Raw genomic sequence first — 23,936 nt, forward strand, 5'->3', positions numbered from 1 at the left:
TATATATATATATATATATATATATATATATATATATATATATATATATATATATATATATTTAAAGCTCAGTTTCCACCATATTTCAAGAGCTTGTTTAAGTAGTGACTTTGAAATAAATAATTTAAGCAAAATACAGTGTGCAGTAATGTAAAAGACGTGTCCAACCCATATATCCTTAAAAAAGAAGTACAGACCACCCTGCTACATTAAACAAGAATAATAATATAATAATAATATAACAAATATAGTAATATGACGGAATAAAATCTTTTTACACTGAATTTTATTGAAAGTTATAAAGGTTTGGTATGACTGACAAAATAAATGAAACAGCCTTTGCAAGAGTGACTTTACTGCAGAGTCGTAGCACAGACAAAGCAAGAACAACAGACTGAGAGAAAGCACGAGGACGACGCATTCCTTATCTGCTCCTACAGCCCTCTTCTTTATCCTCAGTCTTGCAGCCTGCAGGCCCTGCTGCAAATGAATAGCCAAATAACGTCTGCTCTAACTGTCCACAGCAGCAGATGCTTGGCTCTGTCTGCTCCAGCCCCCTACAGCTCCCACACGAGCTGTCAAGCAGTGAAAAAGCTCACTGCGGAGTGCTATCAAAGCCTGCCATAGCAGAGAGGGCCAGCTCGTTAGCTTAGCCGTGCTACACTAACGTCATGCTCTGGATGTGAACACAGCAACCCAAAAGGGAGGGGGAGGGGAGCGTGTCAAGTCAAAGACTTAGCCGTACAGAGGGAGCCCTAAATATGCCTTCTGAAAGAGTTCTAAGGGCAGCATTTTCTCTGTTGTGTCTGCAAACTACAGCTGATCCTTCATCCTCTCTAATGCAGCCGTGAAGTTTCTGGCTGGATGGGCAGAGAGTGGGCTGAAGCAGGCAGCCATTCTTGAGCTTTGATGGCTGCCAGGTCACAGGCGGGCATAAACAGAAGCTTATTCCGCTAAATGGGTTGTGTATGCAGGCACGAACAGCGGCACAAGAGGCAGTTGGGTGGAAAAATCAATGCAATGTTTATGGAACTCACGTGCAGACACGTAGCAGCTACCTAAAGCCTTGGATGGTAGGGCTGTGTATTGAGAAGAACATCGCAATACATCACAATATATTGTGATACTGTAAACAGGGCGATACACACTGCAATTGTTTCAACCAAATTTTAGAAAATCTGATATAAAAACACAACCATATTTATGGAATTAGAGTAGAGTTAAGTATATAAAAGTTAGCTTTTTATCCAGTAAGAACAGTGGGATCCAACAACAGACTACAATACTTGTTTCTATTAATACATTAGGTAAGCAGTTATTATTATTGTTTAAAGGTTTCATTCCATCGTTTTTCATTCATTTTAAAATGTCTAGTTGTGGTCTCTAGTATGAATGAATACCATGTGAGCTGTTTTTTGTGAAAAAAGTGCTCAAATGTTTCTATTTAGCCCTGCTTTGTTTCACTGAATTAGAGGTATCTGAAGAACAGGGAAGAACAACCCCTAAAACTCATGCCTCACTTTACCCAAGACAAGCTGAGTAAACAAGGAACAGCAGCAGCTTGCTGCCATCAAAAGTTACACCACTATTTGTGCTGATCACAAACAAAAAGAGTGAGAAAAGAATTTGAGTGAAGTCATAGGTGTGAAAAGAGGGTCAGTACAGACTGCAAGGCAGCTGCAGTATGGGAACATGAACTGGCACCAGACTGAAGCTGCTGCTTTATTTAAGATGGATTGTAAAATTTAAAATGAAAAGATTTCTATAATAAAAAATGAAGTCTTCTCAGGTTTCATTGGATGTTGACATGACCCATTCAGAATGGGTCCCACACTATACAAGACTACATGTCAGGTTAAAAAAAAAATCGAATATTTTATTTGCTCAGACTGGTCTGAAACGCAAACAGCAGGACAAAACCCTCACACACTACTTAATTATTATTTCTCCAACTGTTGACACTGACTGATGAAAAATCTGAGAGCCAAAGAGCACAAGCAGCCAGACTGAAAACCAGGGCAAGAATCGGGGCTAAATGGTGTAGTGTAACCCAGGCTTAGGTCTTTATCAGCACAGCATCGCAAAGTTCTGTTATTTTATTACATTTCATTATTTTTTTTTTTTACCAGGCTTAAAAAAAAAAAGAATGCAATAAATTACTGAAAGCAAAATCAAGGGGAGAACTGCAAGCTATGCTCACATTTTTGTTGTTTTACTAGTTTATTTTTTTTAAATATGCAAACTAATTCAGGGCTTTTATCAAGAGTCCTGCTACCGGACCTTAAGCCCAAACTGTAGCAGCAACACAACAGCAATGAAGATCTAGTTCAATAATTTTTCACCTCTTCACCAACATCTCTTCATAATTTCTTTATGACCTGAACATCTTTTCAGCATATCCTTCTAGTTGACATAAATACGAAAGCACCCTGCCACAGCATGGTAACGACTTTCAACTTCCTGAGAGTCAGGAGAGCCAGGTGTGAAGGGTCTCGTACACATGACGACTAAAAAAAGACAGATGAACAAAGAGACAGCTACAGAGAAAGAGCGAGGAAAAAAAACAGCAGACAGAGTTCAGCACAGCATGAAATCAGGAGAATCTGAATTTCATGTTTGCATTCTTACCGTGCCACCCACAATCCTGCCAAGTGGGTACCATGCCCTCTCATCAAACCAGTTGAGGAATTCATAAAATCCATTAGTACTGAGGTGGTGAGTTGATCTGTAGTTGAACCTGAGTTGAGAGAGAGGAGAGAGATGGGAAAGGAGGGAGAAAAAAAAAAGAAGACACGCCATCATTAGACAGATCATTCTGACTAAGGTTATAACAATTAATTGACATTTACTTATCTGCAATTCATTCAGAACAAGGAGCAATCAGTTTCCACAAGAGCTGAAAACAATAGTCTGGGACAGTCTCTAGCTGAGTGTTGGGACATTTGCATCTTCTGTAATTGGGACACAATAATCAGGACAGGAATCCCTTTTGCCAAGCTCTCCTCCTCTCCGCATGTGTTTATCTGGTCGACTTGGACCACTTCCATTCAGAGCCACAAAAGGAGGCTTTCAAAGAACTGAAAAATCACAAATTCTTTGAAAACGCAAAACAATGAATCATTACACAGTTTCGATAGGAGCTGGAACCCAGCCTCACCACTCCCCTTCACAGAATTTGGCTTCTAAGTTTGACAAATGAAGACAGGCAGCTACCTAAGCCTACGTCTGCTGATCAGCCTGATGTCTGCTGTGGTTCTCTGCCAGGCATAAGGGAAAAACAGGATTAAGGTAATAACTGATGGCAAATCCAATGAAGAGCTGGAGTGTTTAGTCAATTTTTCAAAAGAATACATTTTCAACACCTTATAACCAAAAAAACCTACAATGAGAGCTTAGGCCAAAATTGTTCAGAGCAGCATTTGTTAAGAGCTGGTTTCAGATGGCCTAAGCTGGCCTATAATGGTAAAGGTGGTGGAAAAGGTGTCCATTAAATAATTAAAAAATTAACTGTGCAGTGCAATGGATCATTTCCTTTACGTTAATGGATTAGCTGGTCTTTTAGTGCAGTGCTAGATGATGTGACCTCAAACTATTATCATACTTAATTAATCATTTAACCTTGATTGCAATGAATAAATGATGGTTTTAATAAATGCCAGACATAGCACAGTTCTCTCATTGTTTGATTGTGCCATGTTGCTAACACCTTCAAATTGGAGTCACGTGAATATGCATGCAACATGCAAAAGTGCTCTCATTTTCCATGACATATCTGAGGTAAAATAAATATTTGCTAAGTATAATTTATTTTTCTGCAACTTCTTTTTTTCGTAAACAGAGAGTACCATTAGTCGGACTGACTGTTGGTGAAAAAATTACTGTATTTTTAAATGTTGGAATATATATATATATATCAAAGAACAAAAACATAAAAAAAATCAATATTGTGCAGCCCCAACATGAAATAGGACATTCTTTATGCAAAACCATTAAATAACCCCTTTGATTCCATAGATAGCATATTTATAAGAGTCTTTATTACAAGAACAAAAACAGATCTTCTACAGCATCACTCTATAACCCTGTAACATCTTTATTTTTAGGAGTGTAGTATTCTAAAGGTGGTCATACAGGTGGACAAGCATGACGGGCATGATGGTCAACCACTTATTCTGATAGATCAGCTAAACCATCAAACAGCCTGAGCTGCCCACTCTCCTCAGACATGACCATCGCAGTCTCAAATCTTTCCATACAGCAAGCGATTTGAAAAGTCTGCTGTCTCCACTTATTCACACAGATTCCCTATTTGGCCTCCAGACTCTACACCACCTCCACATGTCAACTGATCTCTAGCCACCTTGTAATTCTGCAGATGTAGGAATCTTCTACATCCTCTCTGTGGAAAAAGGCTAGAGTGGAATCTGATTGGTAGGGACAGTTCAGTGCTGCCACACTCTTAGCGTGCCTCTGATAGTTCCTGCTAACCAGCAGATTTAAAAAGTAAATATTTTTTCTCCCCACATTAAAGCAGATAAGTTATTTTTATATTTATTCACTCTGATAAGTCTATCAACCCATGCAAGATAATTTATATAAACAGTACCGACTTGGGCCTGATAACCTGCCATGTTCATGACATTGTTTTGTCATAAACAAAAGTACTGTGGTTTACCAGAAGATGAAACCACTAATCAGCAAAGAAGAATAGGACAGACAGTCTCGAATTTTCCAAGAAGCACAGAGCAAAGCCTATGAACTGATTATGGACTCATGAGACCAAGATTAACATTTACTAATGTGATGGCAAGGCTACAGTTTGGGGAAAGAACGGATCTGCTCATGATCTCACTTATACCAGCTCATCTGTGATACACAGTGGAGGTACTGTCATGGCTTAAGCTTGCATGGCTTATTCTGGGATGGGCTCATTAATCTTTATTAATGCAAAATGAACACAGAAGTACAGAAGTACAGAAATACTTGTCTGTGAATTTAAAGAAAGATGAAACCAAACTGATTGGGAGATCCTTCATTATTCAGTAAGATAATGATCCAAAACCCACTGCAGCCTGAAATGAAAAAGCATCACAGAAGAAGAATGCAAAAGGGTAGTAATGTCAGTGGGTCACAGACATGATCCAGTTTTGCAATGTCTATAATGTAAGTTATCAGTGTAAGTTATTGTGAATATTGTTAAAGATAATCACTCATTTTCAATTTTATTTTACTTATCCTACTCTATGTTGTAAATAGTGCTCTTGACATACTAGTGGGAACCTACACCTAAGTTTTTTTCCATTCACCTGTACTCTGTGATGTAACAATATATATCTTCTGATAGATATCTTCTGAACTGAAACTAATCTGTGTTTTAGCCATCACTGGTGATCTTAATCTCATATTTGAATTCAGAAAAATTGACAGAAGATGGAAAAACTGCTTCATTTTCAATGTAAGTCAATTTAAAGTTAAGTCAGTATAGATCATTTCTATTGGATTGTTCATAATTTATTTTGTATTTATTCATATAGTTAAGTATATTATTACTGTAAAATACCATGAAATATTGTGATATTTAAGGCCACATTGCCCACCTCTAATGGAAATACAAGGTTTTTGTCTGACAGCAATGATATTCAAAAAGGCAGTTTTCTATTGGAGCCAATTCAAAAACCGGTCCACATAAAAGCACAATGCACATTTCCAAAATATACTTGGCCAAACATTAGGAGTAAACCAAATGTGGTTAAAGTAGGTACAGTATCGATATTGACACCAATAAAGGAATAACATGGAAAGAGCTGAACATAACCCAGCAGAGACCCAAGACCAGATAAATACAAAACTACAGGCCTAGATCATGAGATACTACTGCAACACTTATTATTATTATTACAAAAATAAGATACTGAATACATTTTTCATGATATCCTCCATGACGAAAAGATGTCTTGGTAGTTGTCATGGTAACAACAAGTGAACAAGTGAGGAGCATTCTCCATGTCTGGCCAGTTTTTGCAGGCAGCCGGCCATCAGATTAATGACCACCCAATCGAATAGCACAACCCTTTCACAGCCAGGAGAAAATGGCAGCATTCAGGTGGTGATCTGGCAACCCGCTGCCTTCTGAGAGCACAGTGAGTGGGAGTAACAGGAGGACTGGAATTCACGGGCGTTCAGCACACACACACACACACACACACACACACACACACATTTATACACACCCAGATTTCTGCTGCCATATGCTACTTCCGAGACCCTTTGCTTGTGACTACCCATCCCACAATTTGTAGGAGTGGTGAGCTGGAAATCTCACTTCAGCAGATTAACCTCTCAGCCTGAGTCTCCGATCACTGCTTCCTCACCGCTCTTAACACCGTTCTGGTTCTCATAAAACCCTATTTCACACTGCGTGAATATACATAGAGGCAGTTGATAAAAGGTCCCACCCAGCAGTATCAACCTAGAGAAGCACTTATTAAGGCAGAGTGCAGAGTGGACACAGGTAGACTGCAGAGCTTAAATTAAGACCGGACCACAGGAGTGAACGCCTGCTTCTTTTAGAGAAGTTGTACCTCGTGGGTGTCCATGGAAAATAGGAACATGCTAGTTTCTGAACCTTTAGTGAACAGGATCTGAGGTTGACTCACTAAACGTAATACTGGCTGTGTGGGTTACATACTCAAAATACTGTTTGTGGTCAATAATAAAAGCTGGAATGGTCACAGCTGGAGCAAGAGCAGGAGGGGGGCTTCAGACTTCAGGCGACAGTCTAGGCTGTTAATGGCACAATTCTACAAAAATTGAGGGTGTTTATTAAAATTGGATGACGTCTCATCATATACCAATAAGTTATACATATATGAGATCCAGAGTGAGGCAGCAGGGAATACTGAGTGGAAAGACTGCGGAATGAGATGGGCTGGCTTATTAAAAACAAGATCAATAAGATTCAGCTTAAATTTTCTACATTAAAATGAGTTCTGCAGGGTGACAGGACCTCATATCTCTATCATGGTTAATAAAACATTTTGCCTTGATAATGAATAGTCAAGGATTATTTTAATAAATAACAGACAAGGATTTCTTCTTTGATACAAGATATTTTTTACTGTACACAGACTGGATGAAGCAGAATCATGTGACTATACATGCAACGGTACTGTAGAGTCAGAGGAGCAGAGTAACAAGGTTGGTCATACTCACACTGGTAAACTTTATTGGAACTAGAGAGAGCATCAAAACTACCAATGAAAAAATAAAACACTTTCATAAAAACAGCGGAGACTCTTATTCACCCTCCACCCCAAACTCAGGAGTGTAACTAATGGTCCACCAGCAGGACCACCACAACAAAATTACACTTCCACATGTACAAAGAAACGTGACCTTCCAGCTTCATCTAGTTCAGCCTGTCACATGGAAGCAACACTGAAGAGAACTCAAAACACAGAGTAAACTGAGAAACTCAGGAACACATTGTGTCAGTTTAAAAATTACATTTCATTCAATTGATTCTAATACTAATTTGAAGTAATTGCTGAAAGAACTACCTAATCCTGGCGGTTAAGAAACCATGATCCTAAAGGTGGCTTGTCTATGGAGAGGCCAACCCATTTAGTTCAATAGAGCAATAGCGGCTGTGCAAAACTGACGTTGTCGTCGTGACTTGTACAACTTGCAAATTCTTGTGTCCCCAAACTGACCTCTGCTTTCTAAGCTGGGTTATTTGTTGAGAAAGTAAAATAGCAACAAAAGGAACATTACCGTAACACTTTTTTAGTGCCAGGTCTTAAGCAGATTTTACCACAGTGCTGTTTAATTCCTTAAATCAGTTTGATTTATGTTCTGAAGACAAATCATAAAACTGGAAAATAATCAGTCCACTACAAAAGCCAAGAATGAAGATTACTCCCTGTACAGTACAAGCATTATCAAAGTACTTATGGCAGCACACTCAGCTGCTTAAGACACAGTTAAACAGATTATCAAATTACAGAATGCCAACAGCACCCAGAGTAAAGCCAAGACAATTCTGACAATGTTTAAAATACCTGGAAGAAATTTTCTCCAATTCTCATTTTTATTCATAATCTATAATAACCCTTTAAACTGTGGAATATGATATAGTCATTCATGCAAAAACCTACAACCTACTGACAAAAAAAATAAGATAGCAATTACTGATGTTTTGGAGGCATTTAAGATAATTCTCTGTACAGAATAGTATGTCTGTCAGAATAAGAGAATCTGAGATTGACTGACAACTTGGCACAATTTGAGGCAAATATGATGCTTTAAAGTTTGGAAAGTGCTAATTACTGGGCATAGATATGTCCCTAAAATAAGCATTTTACCTCCAGTGCCAAACTAAAAGCAAGTTTTAGACATGAAACTTATTTGGACTGATCAGTGATTTATGAAGAGAAAAACTGAAAAAAAATTTGGCTTCACAGTTACTTTAGAGTTTTTAGAAAAATCTGAGAGGAGGGAGAAAAAAAATTCCCAGTTCTATCAGAGGATGCTCTCTAGGTTTTCTTCTCTATCATCTGTACAGGAAATATTCAGGCACATTTCCATGGATTCATTTGCATCATATTCAGATTTGCATGCAACCGTTTTATTTGCCTACTGGCACTGTCCATGTTTTCATGTGAAAGCTATCTTCCTCAAAATGAACAGCACAAAAGCAGAACCGTTAAAATTTAGATAAGAAAAGGTAGGCTTACATATTTTTTACAGTTTAGCAGTAACTACAAGCTTAAAATATTTTTATAAATCAGAAGGTTCATACAATAAATTGGGCAAAACGCTTTACTAGAGTTGCGTGAAAATTGATGCTCATACATTGCAACTACCAGGTGTTTTCAGCAAGCGTGTGCTAAACAGCTCCTGTTGCCAGGTGGAAATCTGAATTATTACCCCGAGAGGTATTATAGCAATGAAGAAATGCCATCTCTGCTGCAGTTGCATGTTTGGTTACACAGAAATATGAACAAGTCCAGCACACAGAACATTATTCCTGTATTTACTTTCTTGTTACTGGTTGTCATGACACATTTTGGTGAACTTGGATTTTGCCCTGTGTGAAAAATACAAAACAAACCAAATCAAGAGGACAAAGTTTTAAGTTTACAAAGCTGTTAACGGATTCAGACTTAAGCAAACAGAGCCACATTTAGGTGTAGAATGGCAATTCAATTCTTTCGAACATAGCATAACATATTACACACATTTACTTGTATGATATTACTGCAGATCTAAGAGCAGTTACGATATAAAAGACGATCACAATAAAGTACTGCTTAAAACCTGCTGATTAGTCTTCTCTGATACTCTGGGCATGGCTCCAGTACTCTAATGAGCCTGTATGACTGACAATTACACTGAAGTTGATACAGGAGCACAAGTGAAGCAGAGAGAAATGAGTGAACAGGCTCTTTAACACTGAAGGTACTTTTAAAAGAAAGGGAAAAAAAGGATAAGCTTTAAACATTATTGCTGAGTGTGCACTTAGGGAGTACACACAGATTGCTGGTATGACAAGCGGTGGCAAGCAAATGGATGCAAAAAGACAAACGGATGGAATAAGCAGCTGGGTTAGCTTTTACTCAAGCTAGGATTCACATGCCAAATTTTTGGCAAAAGCACATAAGAGAGTGGGAGCACAAGAGCAAATGAAAGAGAAGAAACATTTATATTATACAGCAAGAAATATTTAAAAATATTATTATAGCACTATTCAGGAGGGTATTTTTCATACATGTATATTATTTGGCTACAAGAGCAAAGATTACCTAATTGGAATTAAAACATGAATGAGTTCCCCAAGGCTATAAAATAAAAATTGGCTTGTCTTTTTTTGTTTTTTGTTTTTAGGAGAGAGATGAAAAAAAAGAGAAAACAATTAAATTAATTAATTAAATTACTGAAAATGAGAAAGCTTTAATAAGAATAATGAAAATGTGAGCATGTGAAATTTTACAGGTCATGTAACAAATTGCTTGATGCAAACTGAAAAATTTCACTCATGTTCCATGACATTCCAACCAAAGGTAGAATATATCTGCTCAATATTTGTTTTACTCTAATATTAGACTAATAGTAGACTACATATCACATCATGATGGAACACGTACTTCTGGAGTAATTTTTTAATATTTTTTAATATAAAGTATTGTTTAATATTGCAATAAATGTGATTCAGTGTTATTAAAAAGTCTGAGCATTGAGTTATTGATAACAGGGTTGTGGGTTCTATACCAGGGTCTAGGGCTGAACGATTAATTGCATTTGCGATAATCTCGCGACTCTCTAACCGCACTGGCTGCGATTTGACTGGTCACGTGACTTGGGAGCGAGCCACACTGTGTTTGAAAGTGCAGTGTTTCAGCGTTCAGTGTTGAAGCACAGATATTTGCGCTGGAACACAAAATCTTCTCGCTGTATTTACTTTTTTCGTATATTTATATTTAATGTACTCCCGTGTCAGACAGCTCTGACCAATCAGAGGACACAGGCTGCTCGCGTGGTTTATTGATGCGCATTTTGGTGCGTTTACATTTATGCCTGTGGGAAACCAGACCGAACAGAGCGAGAAAACGCTCCAAGTAAACGAACTCATTAGAAACAAACTACAGGTGTGAAAACGCCCTTGTTGCACAATGGCTTCAGGCTCGAAGGAACACATCAGTTGTGTAGAATTACTTTGGCTTTAAAAAAGATGCTGCTGCTCAACGTCAGGTACTGTGCTAAACGTGCCTTGCTACTGTTGCTACGACGCGAGGTAACACTACAAACCTTTTCAGCATTTAAAAAAACACCACAAAGCCTCGTGTGGTATTTGCAAGGCTAAAATGCCAACGACCAGTGCTGCATCTTCAAATACAGAAAATAACGAGTTGGTTAAAGCAGATTCTCTTTATGTTTTTTGCACTTTAATTTTTCATGATGTTACTAGCTGGAGAGCAGTAAGTTAAAGTTAACAATCTATTGTTTTTCCTAATAAAAAAAAAAATGGTGAAAAGGAAAAGATATTTATGTATTTATTTTTCTATAAAAAAAACAAATGGTGAAAAGGAAAAGCATAGATTTTTTTGCTTTATTGTTATCTGTGCTTTAAATAAATCTGATTTATTGCTTCTGTTGTTGAAAAATACTTGAGAAGACAAAAAAAAAATCGCATTTTAAATCGCAATCGCAATTTATAGATAAAAAATTGCAATTAGATTATTTTCCAAAATCGTTCAGCCCTACCAGGATCAGCAAGCTGAATGGGAACTGCACTAGTGCGAATGGTCACTAGGGGTGTGCCATATTTACAGCATCTGTGCTAATGAAAATATGCTTCACTGTTTCCACAATTAATTTGATTAGCGTCACCAAACGGAGAAATAAAGTAGTTACTTTAGTAAGTCAAACTGGTGGGCGAGTTTTATGAGTTTAGTGCCCATGTTTGAAGAAAAATTTAAATACTTGACGAAACGCATCAATAATGTTTGACTAACAAAACCTACTACAATATAGATAGATAGATATTTTGTCCAAAATCTAGTTTATATATTCATCTGTAAAAACATACTGTGATACTATACCTACCAAAAATAAAATCAAAGCTCCACTATTATGACGAGCCTACACTTTTTTATATTTAACAAATGGCAGTAGCAGCTGCACTGAAGAATATTCAATCCTCTGCATGTAGATAGGTCATAAATGGTGAATGGCTCCGCTTTTGCACCGCTTGGCAGTGGATGCAAGACTGCCTTTGCTAAAGAGCATCTTAATATTCCCTCATATTCAGCATACAGGCAAAACTGGGACACCAACAGCAAAGTCAGTGCAAGTGCAAGACTGTAAGATGATGTAACTAAGCCTGACCTAAATTTATGAAATTCTGATCTGTTTTTTGGGGGGTTTATTTTAATGATGTAACAGCTTGTCAAACAAAAACAAACATTTACTACAGTAAAATATTTACTAGATGTGTTTAGATTTTTAGTTCCCTTGCCTCTCGTTAACTTGTGGGTGTCTGTATGTGGGGGGAGGCACCCTGTTGCCGGTGCCAAATTTTTCAGCTTGTCCAGAAAAACAGGTTAGTATATCCTTCTTAAGGCGTATGGTTAGCACTAATTCCATTTTCCCACTGTGAGGGGAATCCAACGCAGGACAAGACAGAGTTCAGGGACTTCTATGGTTTATAGTTAGTGCGGCCACCTTGACAACATATGCCCCCTCTGCCTTGACTACACCACCCTACCCATATCAGGAAAAGGCCAAATAGCAGCAGATGTTGCTTTAAATGTAACTGCACCACAATTATCAATTATCTGGCAAGAAACACCACCTCCAGTGTAACATTTATTAATTAAATGTTTTGACCATTAAAGGCTAAAATAGAAATTTGGATTCAAAAACTGATTAAAAATAGAAAATAAGTGTTCATCCATTTTCCAATTTTAGTTTGTTCCTCTTTTCTCCTCTCACAATTGGAATTTCAGGATAAATGAAAAAAAAATAATATTTTCTTATTTTCTGATTCTTACATTTTTGCATTTTGCAGGTTGGATTATACCAACGGGTTGTGTTGCAATGTACAAAAATGGACAAATCTGAAAATTGAGAGAAGATTATACTTAAACTTTTTGCGAAAGGCTATAATGACAAACTAGGTAATTGGAAATTTGGATAAACACTCATTTCTTCTTCACTATACTGAATGGAAAAAAATAATGATTATTTATAACGTCTCCTATTTTAGAATTTAGCTAACGGTCAGAACATTATATTGACCCTCCAACACCCATAAGCCCTCCCCATTGGTCACAAAGTTTACTTTGACTAACTGATTTTCTGCAAGAAACTCTGGACTTCTAATAAAAAAATACAATATCAAAGGTTTACACTGAGGTGAACTTCGCTGCCCTTCATGCAGCAAAAAGAACAAAGGCAGCTTACAAGTTTCCAACCACAAAACATGAGCACGGGTACGTTTTCCAATTTCAGCAGGATTTTCTGTGGTATTACCTCAAGGCTTCCAGTACTGGAATGGGTTAGAGAAAGGTGGCCTGAATACTCATTGAGAGGCTCTACACTGGCAATTCTGTTAAAGTTAATACTTGGAAGATCCCATCATAAGTGTACCGCACAAACATACAGGAATTAAAAGGGATACAATTCATCACTACAACACATTACAATCAGATTACTTAAACCACTTTTTGAGGGTGTCAGACACACATTTCAGCAGATTATTACTGTAGTGAAAATTCTAAAAGTGTCTTGATGTTTCATTGACAGCAAAGCACCACCCACCTTAACTGCATTAATTCTCCTGCTGGAACATCCATAACACCCACCCATCACCCACATGGGTTAGCTGAGCAACAAGCTACAATAACAAGCTAATCGAAAATGGTGATACTCTTGGCTGGTGCACCAGAAAACCTAGAGGCTTTATCTTTATTTGAGTTGAGGACTCTTACTTTAAGACTCTTACCCAAATCACCCCTAATTGTAAGAAGTTCAGGGGTCACAGGAGACACAATTAAAGACATTAGGCCTGAATGTCTATGCATTTTAGAAATCATCTATGATCGGACCATCCAGGACACAATGTTTGACAGGTGTGGACACCAGTTGGACACCTGTTGGACAGGTGTGACCTTGTCCAGTCAACAATGTGATAGTGGTGAACATCTACATGTAGTCAGCCCTCATCTGCCTCCCTCCCCCCATAGCACAATGCTCACAATATGACAATGTAACGCACACATTGTACAGCTTATATAGCGGTACATATTTCTGTCTTCTAAAAACAGCTCAACAAGAAGTTTTTAAACTTCTAAACAGCCTGAAACACAAGTGAGTACACCTCACAATAAACAGTGTCCAAATTCTGCCCAATTGTGTTGTCCCTCTCTGGTGTCATGTGTGTGTGTATGTTGAGCAGGGCTGTTCAATTTTGTGTTTTGGGTACAATTCTCTCATACTGGCCACTGAAGAACTCTCTGGGGAAGTGAGAAAAAGAATGGTTGCTCTTCACAAAAAGCAGAGAGTTGTATAAAAGAAATCGGAATTAAAAACAATGCAGAGGGGCTTTTATTTAAAAAAACAAAACAAAAGAAAACAAACAAAAAAAAAACATTTTTGAAAAAGTAGAAAACAATGGAAGCCCATTCCTGCCACCCCCAAAAAAATCCAGCACTTTATTATTATTAAGTAAACTGCTATCTCAATATTTTGACATACTTAGTCATTATTTTGAGACAGTAAGTCATTATTTTGAGATACTATCTCAATTGTTTGAGATACTCTCTCAAAATGTTGAGATATTAAGTCATTATTTCACGATATTATCTCAATATTTTGAGACACTATTAGACTGTACAGAGGCAGAAGCAGGTGAGACAAAGTGCAAAATGGATACTATTATTGAGGACTTCTTCAGACGTGGATTCACAAATCATGAAATATTGATGCTTTTAGAGAAATCACACAATATCAAAATAAGCCTCCGGACCTTGGAGAGAGGATATTTATTTAATAATACACTGGACTTCTATTTTAGTGTGTTAAAGAGTGCGGCTGTGGCTCTGACTATGTTGTATGTTATATATGTGTCACCACTAGAATAAGAAGGCAGAGTCAGTTCACTCCCCACAGTCACTGCTCTCTTCCTTGCCCCTCTCTACTCTTATCTCTTCACCCACTAACCTTGTGGTTATCTAGACACCACAGTATGGTAGCTTCACTGGAGGAAAAAAAGTTTAGTTTTTTTTTTAGTTCCCCCCAAAAGCAAACACAAAAAGCTATCTCAAAACAATGAGATAGTATCTCAAAACAATGAGCTAGTATCTCAAAACAATGAGCTAGTATCTCAAAACAATGAGATAGTATCTCAAAACAATGAGATAGTATCTCAAAACAATGAGATAGTATCTCAAAATAATGACTTCAAAACAGTAATAAAAATGTGCTGAATTATTAATTTTTTTAGGTGGCAGGAATGGGCTTCCATAGAAAACTGATACAAGTGTGATAAGTGAAGCTTTTGTTTTTATTGGATCTCCCTGCTGGCATTCTATATAGCAATGTAAAGCTATTGATGTTCAACAGCTTCAGCAACACAAAAAGTGCATGTGGTTTTGTCAAAATTGTTTACAACAAATACCAGATTTTTTAAGCTAGGTCAAAAATTTAGATCTTAAGTATGGCATGAGTGATATGCATTTACTATTTTGCAGATAAGTTTTTGGTCTTCATTTTTTTTTACTCTAGTCTTAATTAGTGATACATTATTCAATGATCTTAACACTGATAAGATGAAATATGCCTAGACTGATCAAAGTGATCCAAACCTGATCAAGTGTTTTTTAGAATAATAAAGCATCTTTGATCTCTTTATGGAAAATAAAAAAAGGGTGCAGTAATGAGGCGTGTAACGGCTCATGTCCTTGGCGTTAATTTCCTAGAGATTTAATCCAACATAAAAGAAGTGATTAACCTTGAGAAACAATCTAGAAGATTATCCAGATGAGGACAAGGAGCTTGTCCCCTGGCAAGAGCACATCAAAGCACTGCTCTTGGAATAACTTTGAAGCCTCATAATTGGCAGAAGGAGGTGGGATGTGCTTTGAACGATGAGCAGTGACGACAGGAATGCTTCATAATTACACCCATATAGCATTTCTGTACACAAAAAAGACATCAGTCACTTGTTGTGTGCCAGACAGAGTAAACAAAGCTTATTTAATTGGAGCGAAAAACATTAGCATTCATTAAACTTCAGTAACGCTGTTTGCAGACAGATTACAAGATCCTTCAAGAAACAGGTCTTTAGGGAGAGTTTAAAAGCTCGCTGTCACCATCAGGAAAACACTGAGACTCAACAAATATTGAGAAGAACAAAACAGATATGCTTCACATCACCCCAGTCGGGCTGGGTAGGGTAATGTGTGGAACCAAGAAAACAGTGGATAAAAGTTAACCTACATTTATTCTGGTTTCGGGTGAATGTTACTCTGACCAACAGCAAACAACAGTTTAGGTTAATGATTGATCCATGATTTTCAGACCTTTCCTAACGAGAAGAAATTTCTACACAAAAAGCTGCCCAGCCTTTATACTAGAAATGGGCATTATTACAGCTACACCCACAATCTGTGCTTTGCTAAAACACACAGCCAGTAATGCATTTTACCTTGTGCTAAACTTAACTAAATCTCATGTTTATGGCAAACAGGAAAGTTTTAAATTTTAAGTTTAAAATTTACACCTTTATTTGCAATATATGAAAATAACTTATCTTTAGCAACAGTAGCTGCCAGGGGTACTGAAAAGGCCATTGAACACAATCTATAGAGGCTTCACTTCACAACTTTCTGGACATAATCTGCTGCTAACATGTTTCTGCCATGTACCTTCTATATTTTTAGATGTCTTGTAGAGGTCAGGTTTTAAAGGGTTAAAATCATGAGGGACAAGTTTTTTTTTAAACTGCATATAGATGTCGTCAACTGTTGTCACCTTTAAAAAATAAAATCTAGTTATGCTCTTGTATGTCTGTCAAAAAACGTTTTATACATTATTTTTATTCCCATAAAATCCAGTGAAATCACACATACTCAAGATGCAAGTAAAGCACACAGTACACATCAATAAATGAGGGCCAAATGGAGGCATTTTACATTTACAGCATACAGCAAAACAGTACAAAAAATAGAGGTACAATCTATTAAACAATCAAGAGTGGGTGAACTATGTAACGTTGAGTCTAATTACATGATTATCAGTGTAATGTGCTCCAGAGAAGTGTTGTAAAAAAGAAAGACATCAGTATAAAAGCAGAAAACCATATTTTCGCTGGTTGTTCTTAAAAATAAAGATGTTGCTATATATGAATGCTGTTAGAAAGTCCTGTGTGTTTAAAAACTACTACTTACAGCTAAAACAAACTGAAATGTTTTTATGTTCCTTTTGACTATCCTGAAAGATGGTTGAAGAAAAGGTCAATTTAAAATGTTTAAAAGGACATTTTCAGCATTTAAATGTGTCCGTTTTTGAAGGGCCACAGTCTGATTGACGCAGACTGAAAGAGCAATAACTAGATTGCCACTTTAAAAGAATGGAAGATGTAAAAGCACCTTTACCAGTAAATTTAGCAATTAGTGCCAGCAATTATTCAGCAGTCCATTCATTGTTTGATTAACTGAAAAAAAGAAAGAGGCATGCTATTAGTACCACAAGATTTAGCCAATTTCCTTGCCTCACCTCAAGGAGCATTGTAATTTACGCCTGAGTAGCGCTGGGAGTTTAGACTCTCTCCCTCTATAATTCAGCAAATACAAATTTCCGTTGCTTGAGAGGAATACAGATCACTGCAGCTCTACTATAACTCACAATAACCACCCCTAGCAACACATAGGTCTTTGCAGCAAATCTCTGGACATGAACAACACCTATTACACGCAGTAAGGATGCATGATGATATCAGAATTATATCGGTATACACAGATATGGCCATTATTTCAAACCGATACTTGCTGACATATATATTGAATGCTGGAAGTCCAAACCAAGCTGGCTGCACAACTACAACTGGCCAACACTGGCCATGATGCATTAAATAAAACTTTATACTTTAGTTTTACAGTTCTAAAGGTATACTGGGTGTCTAGTCTCTATGTAAGGTCTAAAAGTACAGTAGACAACAGCACAGATATTGGTCGATATTCCACATCGGTGCATCCCTAGTCTATAGCAATTTAATGTTTGAGATTTGAACTGTTGTAGAGCAGAACCTCATCCTGAAGTCCAGGTAAATTATTGCACAGTATTTCAGGGTTTGGTCATTTGGATTTCTCTGACACGTTAAGCATGATGATGTTAAAACCTAATCCATTACACTATTGCACTATTGAGAGTGGGGATACTGCTATTGGCCTTTTTTTTTTGTTTACAGAAAATGAATATAAAATGTATTTTCAGAGGATTTTACTTTTAAGGTAAGAACATTAAGGCACAGAAATGACTTGCCTTGAGGTAAGGTACCACTCAACCTCTTAAGAAATTTCAGCAAGTCCCTGAAAGAAAACTTTTTTCCATCAAGTAATTCCTGACCTTAACCTCTACCACGCATCAGCACACAATAAAAAAGCGTTTCCATCTTATCCTGAACCCTGGTTTAAACATTTACCATATTCATTTTATACACAGTTATGAACAGTGAGGAACTGCTGTAATTGGCACAGACTTATTAGCATGCACACAGTTCCCTTATGTGCCATAAGTCCATAGTCCTCTCAAGTGGCTTTCAAACAGAAGTGATACTGGTCTGAACCCTGACCCCATATCCGGTAACATTCACATTCTATCTTTCAGCAGAAGTTTCCTCACAGCTGATTCAACACCTCGCATCACTTAACATTTGACTGCTACCTTAAGGAATGGAACCCATGCATTCAACAGCTCATTTTCCAGAGGAATGATTTCACTGACTTAAATCAGTATCAAATACAATGTAGGGCAAAGCGTTATGGCAAAAATCTTATCCCATTCTACTTCTTCCATGCCATTTAACACATTTTCTCAGTGTCAGATGTGCTAGGATGAATCCTCTACAATCACAATAAACAAAGCCAATGCATGATGGATGAAGCCTTAGGCAAGAAAGCTCATTAACTGACTGTTTCAAGCCAGCAGTCAGTGAATATGATTATGCATTTTATTCCTAGCGTCAATACCAAAAGGCACATGGATAAAGGATGTGTATTCTTAAACCTGGTGCTGACCAGTATTTAATGTGTATATAAAATGTTAAAATTGTATAATTGTGTAAGTAAATGATAGGATTGTACTTGTGCACCTCTACATAACACTGTCTGCAATTGTTTACAGTCTACTGAAGCTGCACCACCTTGATAGGAAACAGTCACCTTCAGGAAGTACAGGTGAAAATTAAGTATATATTAATTTTTTTTTACACAGAAAATTAAAATCAGATCTCAACTGATCACAGAGAGGATACATTTTAGTGTTTTCTGTTTCTGTATTTTTTCTCATATGAATGTCAGCAAAATAACATTGTCCTAATTCAAATTGATGAATTAATATTTAAATATTCTATTTTAGTATTTTTTTTTGTCAACTTGTGAGCATTTTTATAAAAAATATTTTTAAGATTCTAACGGCTGGCCTGGGGTAAAGCCTGAGATTGGTCGGTTAGAACGAGGCAAGCCACAAAACAAAGACAGTCCTGTTACAATAAATGTGTTTTTTATACTGTCCTAGAAAGTATTACATTAATTATATAAGTCATTTAAAGATAATTTTAACATTCTGGAATCAGAAGATATGAAATGTTTAAAAATAATAAAAATAATAGTTTATTGATTAGTTTTTGGGGGGATATTTAAACAGTTTACATACTGTGTCGTTCACATTAAAAGGCTTTTCCTATTAAAAAAAAAACAAAGAACAGTATTGAGGTCAGACGAAGTAAATAAAAATATCATGTCAGGCCTAAGCATGGACAACACTGAGAAGCACTTCATAAAAAGTGGAGCAGAATGTTTGCATTTAAAACAAACAAAAAAAACAAAACAAAAAAAAAAAAACACACGTGCTGCCACAGCAACAATTGTGAGTCATTTTCCAGTAGTCATAATTGCAGTGAACTTTCTCTGCAGTGTACACAACAGACCAAACAAAAATCTCACAGAATCTCAAAAACATGCTCTCAGCTTTGTACAAGGCTCACAAACTTTGTTTCCCAGAAAGTATCCAGAGGCCTTTACTTGCCCATCATCTCAGAGACCTACCCTCATCTGTAATTTATACCAACATTAGTTATTCTGAGCGAATAGGTCATAAACATTCCAGACGGGCAGCTGTAAAATGACATTAAACTATATCCCCATGCAAAACTAATCCTGTCCAAACAGCAGTTTAGTATCTGCACATAAAAGCAGGGAGTCATTCTGAGAAAGGAGTTACAGCTCAAGAGACAGTTCAGAGGAAGACAAAAGAAGAGAGACAGAAAGACGGACAAATAGGGACATAGAAGCAGAGAGAAATGTAAAAATTAAGAGGAAAAGTGAAAAAAAAAACAAGACACCAAGAGAACGTGCAAGAGTGTGTGGAGAGAGACAGAGAGAAACAGAGACAGACACAGAGAGAAAAAGGGAGATGCACAAAGAAAATAAGAAAGACAGAGAGATACTAGAGAAAGAGAGAGACAGAGAGAGAGAGAGAGAGAGAGAGAGACAGAGAGAGAGAGGTAAGACAGATGGGAAGACCTAGAAAGAGAGTGACATATAGAGTAACAGAGATGGACTGAGACAGAAAGCAGGGAAAAGACACAAAAAAAGACAGGAATAGAGACTAAAATAGGGACAAAGAAACAGAAAGGGTAAGAAACAGAGAGAGAGAGATGCAACACAGAATGAAAGAGCTAGAAAAAGAAGAAAAGAAACAAAGATAGAAAGAGGGGAAGAGACACAAAAAGAGGAAGAAGGACAAAAAGACAGAAGGATATAAGCATAGATGAAAAGAGAGAGAAATAGAGACTGAAAGAGGGACAGAGAGAGAGAGAGAGAGAGAGAGAGTAAAAGTGTGAGGGGGGAGAGTGTAAGTGAGAGAGAACGAGAGGAATGATGAGTAGAAAAGCAAAGCAACAGGAAGAGTCACAGAAAGCAGGAGAGGAAGGACAGAGGAGGCTCGAGGCAGTGTACTGGAGGAAACCTGAGAGCCAAAAAAAGTGGTGCTCTGAAAGCACTCAAGCCCTCAGATCATCCCTCACGATGTGCTTTTACATCAGTGAAGCCTCCAGCTGAAACACACAAACATCCACAACCCTGAAGAACAACACAGTCATTACTACAAGCACTGCTGCCCCAGCGAACACGTGATCAGACCACACATGACCGGGTCTTACTGGATGAGTTTTTAAAAATTATTCTTTGCCGATATAAATAAAAAATTTATATAACTCACACAGATGGAAAAATAAACTTCTAAAGAAATAATTTACAGAACCCTTTCAACAGCATTTTAAGAAACTGTAAAGAAGTTTACAGACACATTTCAATAAATTACTTATGCGGTGTTTCGGCCATAAACATTGGTTTAAAATGCTTACTGTATGAGTGCATTCATTCAAAAGCTGTATACTAGCACACTAGTTCTACAGTATTCACACACATTCATAAAAATCAAATCGCACAGGAAAATAACAAGAAGTTTATCAACTATAATCATATTTACCAAGATAACACGGTCGGTTAACACACTGCCTTCTGTGAACTTAAAACTCAGCTAACCCAAAAGGAAATGGCTGTAAAATCAGAGCTGGTGACTGGTGCACTAACATCTTACTATAGTATTCATAAGACATGGAGCGATTCTAACTGATAAAGGTTTAATCTGAAACTTTTTAATATGGACATCAGAACTGGGACACTTGCTCATTCACTGTATTATGAAATCAAGAGTTTATCCATTTCCTGTTTCTGACTGACTGTCTGTAATATCCAGAAAATGATTTCTAATAGATTTTACACCATTACTGTTAAGTCCTGATAAAGAGCACTTGATTAAGAGCATTATTGAGTCCAGAATATTGGAAGATAACCAATTGAACACTGTTCTACTGCTCCACAGTCCAATGCTCTAGCCTACACTGGTCATGAGGCATAGTGTGAACAGGTTTATTTTATCTGCTCCAGAGTCTCTAAATTCTATTGGCAATACTGCTCTACATACATTAGATAATGTGTTTTGTGGAGGTAGAGCGAGGTAGAGATCCATAATTAACAAACACCAAACTAATTCTTAGTCTGGAAAAAATTAGTGCAGCCAAGCCAAGTACCGAAAAACCTAACTACTGTAAACCAAACTAAATATTGATACTGTGTAACTCCATATCATACACCCCTATTGTATACTGGTTAGTTGGTGCTATTCCAAGTGGTTAATGTGTTAATGTGTTTGTTATTAAGTGGCTAAATGGTTGCTATATATTAAAGGATACCGTGTGTTTGCTTTGCAGTTGCTATGACAGTACGCAGTTACTATGCTTACTTTGAATAATTTAAATCAGATAACATTAATGTTGCCCAATCAATAACAATAATAATTCTAATAAAGAAAGATCGTTAAACATGAATTACCTCCAAGTCACAGTAAGTACCGAAGGCCATTTAAAGTATTTATGGGCTGTCTCTTGTTTACAATCACTTCTTCAACTCATTAACTGGTGCGGCCCTGCTCTAACTCACCTCCTCACCCTGTTCACCAACTACACAGACCTGCGGTAATGAGCATCTCTGACGACAGATACGCTGAGACAAGGGAAAATGCCGGAATAAGTGACAGCAGACTTCTTCAGGCGGCTTTTACTCACTTAACCCATTAAAAAAAATGGGTCAACTAAATTTTTCAGAAAATGACTACCACAGTTAACCTGCGATTTACCGTGAGGCTGCCTGTAACAGTTCTTTTATTTTCTGCAGAACATTAACATACAAGTCTTAAGCTCTATTTGGAGAGGATTAGGAGAACCCAGGAATAAGGTATAACATAATTATTAGCAAGTTTTGCAGTGATTTTAGTCCTGCCCAAAAATGCCTCGTCAGTCATTTTTATGGATGGTGTGCTCCTACATCAGCAAAGATTATGAAGCCTTTTTACCTTCTGCCAAACCAACTGTAAAAAAATCGTCTGGTTATATTATTCCCGTGAGATTCAATATGCAGGTAAATATCCAGTCATACCTTGCAGGAGAGGTAGCTTTTCATTAGTATAAAGTCACTTCAGTTTCACTGCAAATTAAACAGCTCGGCTCTAGGGTTGGGATTTTCTTTGCGATAATATGATGCAATAATTGGCAATATGACAATACAATGAATTTCAAATATACACCTGCAACAGAATATAGTTTTATTTAGTATAATTAACTGTAACTGTTACTTGACCAAGATTTGTATAAAATAAGTGTGACAAAATTAAACAATAATACACAAACAGTAATCTAACAACAAATATATACAATATCTATCTATAAACAGCACAATAAGTATTAAATGCAAATACAAAACATAGCAAAACAAATAGGAAACAACCTGCTTTCAAAAATATTGCTATATTACAAAATGAAAACCAGAGAAAAAAAGAAAAAGTCTATATGCACTTTGCTATGTTATGAACAAGTAGCTGCTTTTTCCCCCCAAACTAAAAGTTCATTACTAATACAAATGGATTACAAGCTTAGTTATCCTCACTTTTCTTAAGGTAATAGCAGTGTGTAAATTGAGTAGCCACACCCATTCCAGTTATTTATGCAGTGTTTTTATATTCCATACAAATCGGTCAAAGATCTTAGACATCCTGTAGTCAAAATGCATTACCCCACCTAATCAAGTTAAACTATTGCCAAAAAGGGCTTTACAGATCAAATATGACTGATGTTTTGAGCTAAATCCATTTCACTACATTAACTGCTAAGATCTTTCTATTTGATCTGAGAGGTTGATGTGATATTCAAACAGACGAGTATGAAAAGACCAGTCTCTCTCCCTCAGACTATTTCTGATTAGACAGATTAGCAAGAAAAATGCAAGTAAAACTGACAGGAACATGAAAGAGCTTATGAACACCAAACTGAATTAAACACATGAGAATATAAAGAGCCATCCATTACTGATGTACATCACGTCTATAGGCATAAAATAACAGGAAAAGGGCCCCACAGATGTTCACAGGTTTACATTAATTGAATATATATATATATATATATATATATATATATATATATATATATATATATATATATATATATATATATATTATATATATATATATATATATATATATATATATATTTTTTTTTTTTTTTTTTTTAATTACAATTACTGTTTTTGAACTGCAGTGAT

The 23,936-nt window shown here is 36.7% G+C and overlaps 1 protein-coding gene across 1 annotated transcript in view; it reads right to left on the bottom strand.

Moving 5' to 3' along the window:
• Window positions 1–23,936, bottom strand: part of stt3b (STT3 oligosaccharyltransferase complex catalytic subunit B) — a 54,026-nt gene that overhangs the window by 24,325 nt on the left and 5,765 nt on the right. The window contains exon 2 of the mRNA XM_022673723.2: window positions 2,629–2,737. Within this exon, the coding sequence (XP_022529444.1) occupies window positions 2,629–2,737 (109 nt within the window). The remainder of the gene's footprint in view (window positions 1–2,628; window positions 2,738–23,936) is intronic.

The sequence above is a fragment of the Astyanax mexicanus genome, chromosome 6, assembly GCF_023375975.1.
Source record: "Astyanax mexicanus isolate ESR-SI-001 chromosome 6, AstMex3_surface, whole genome shotgun sequence".
Taxonomy (NCBI): domain Eukaryota; kingdom Metazoa; phylum Chordata; class Actinopteri; order Characiformes; family Acestrorhamphidae; genus Astyanax; species Astyanax mexicanus.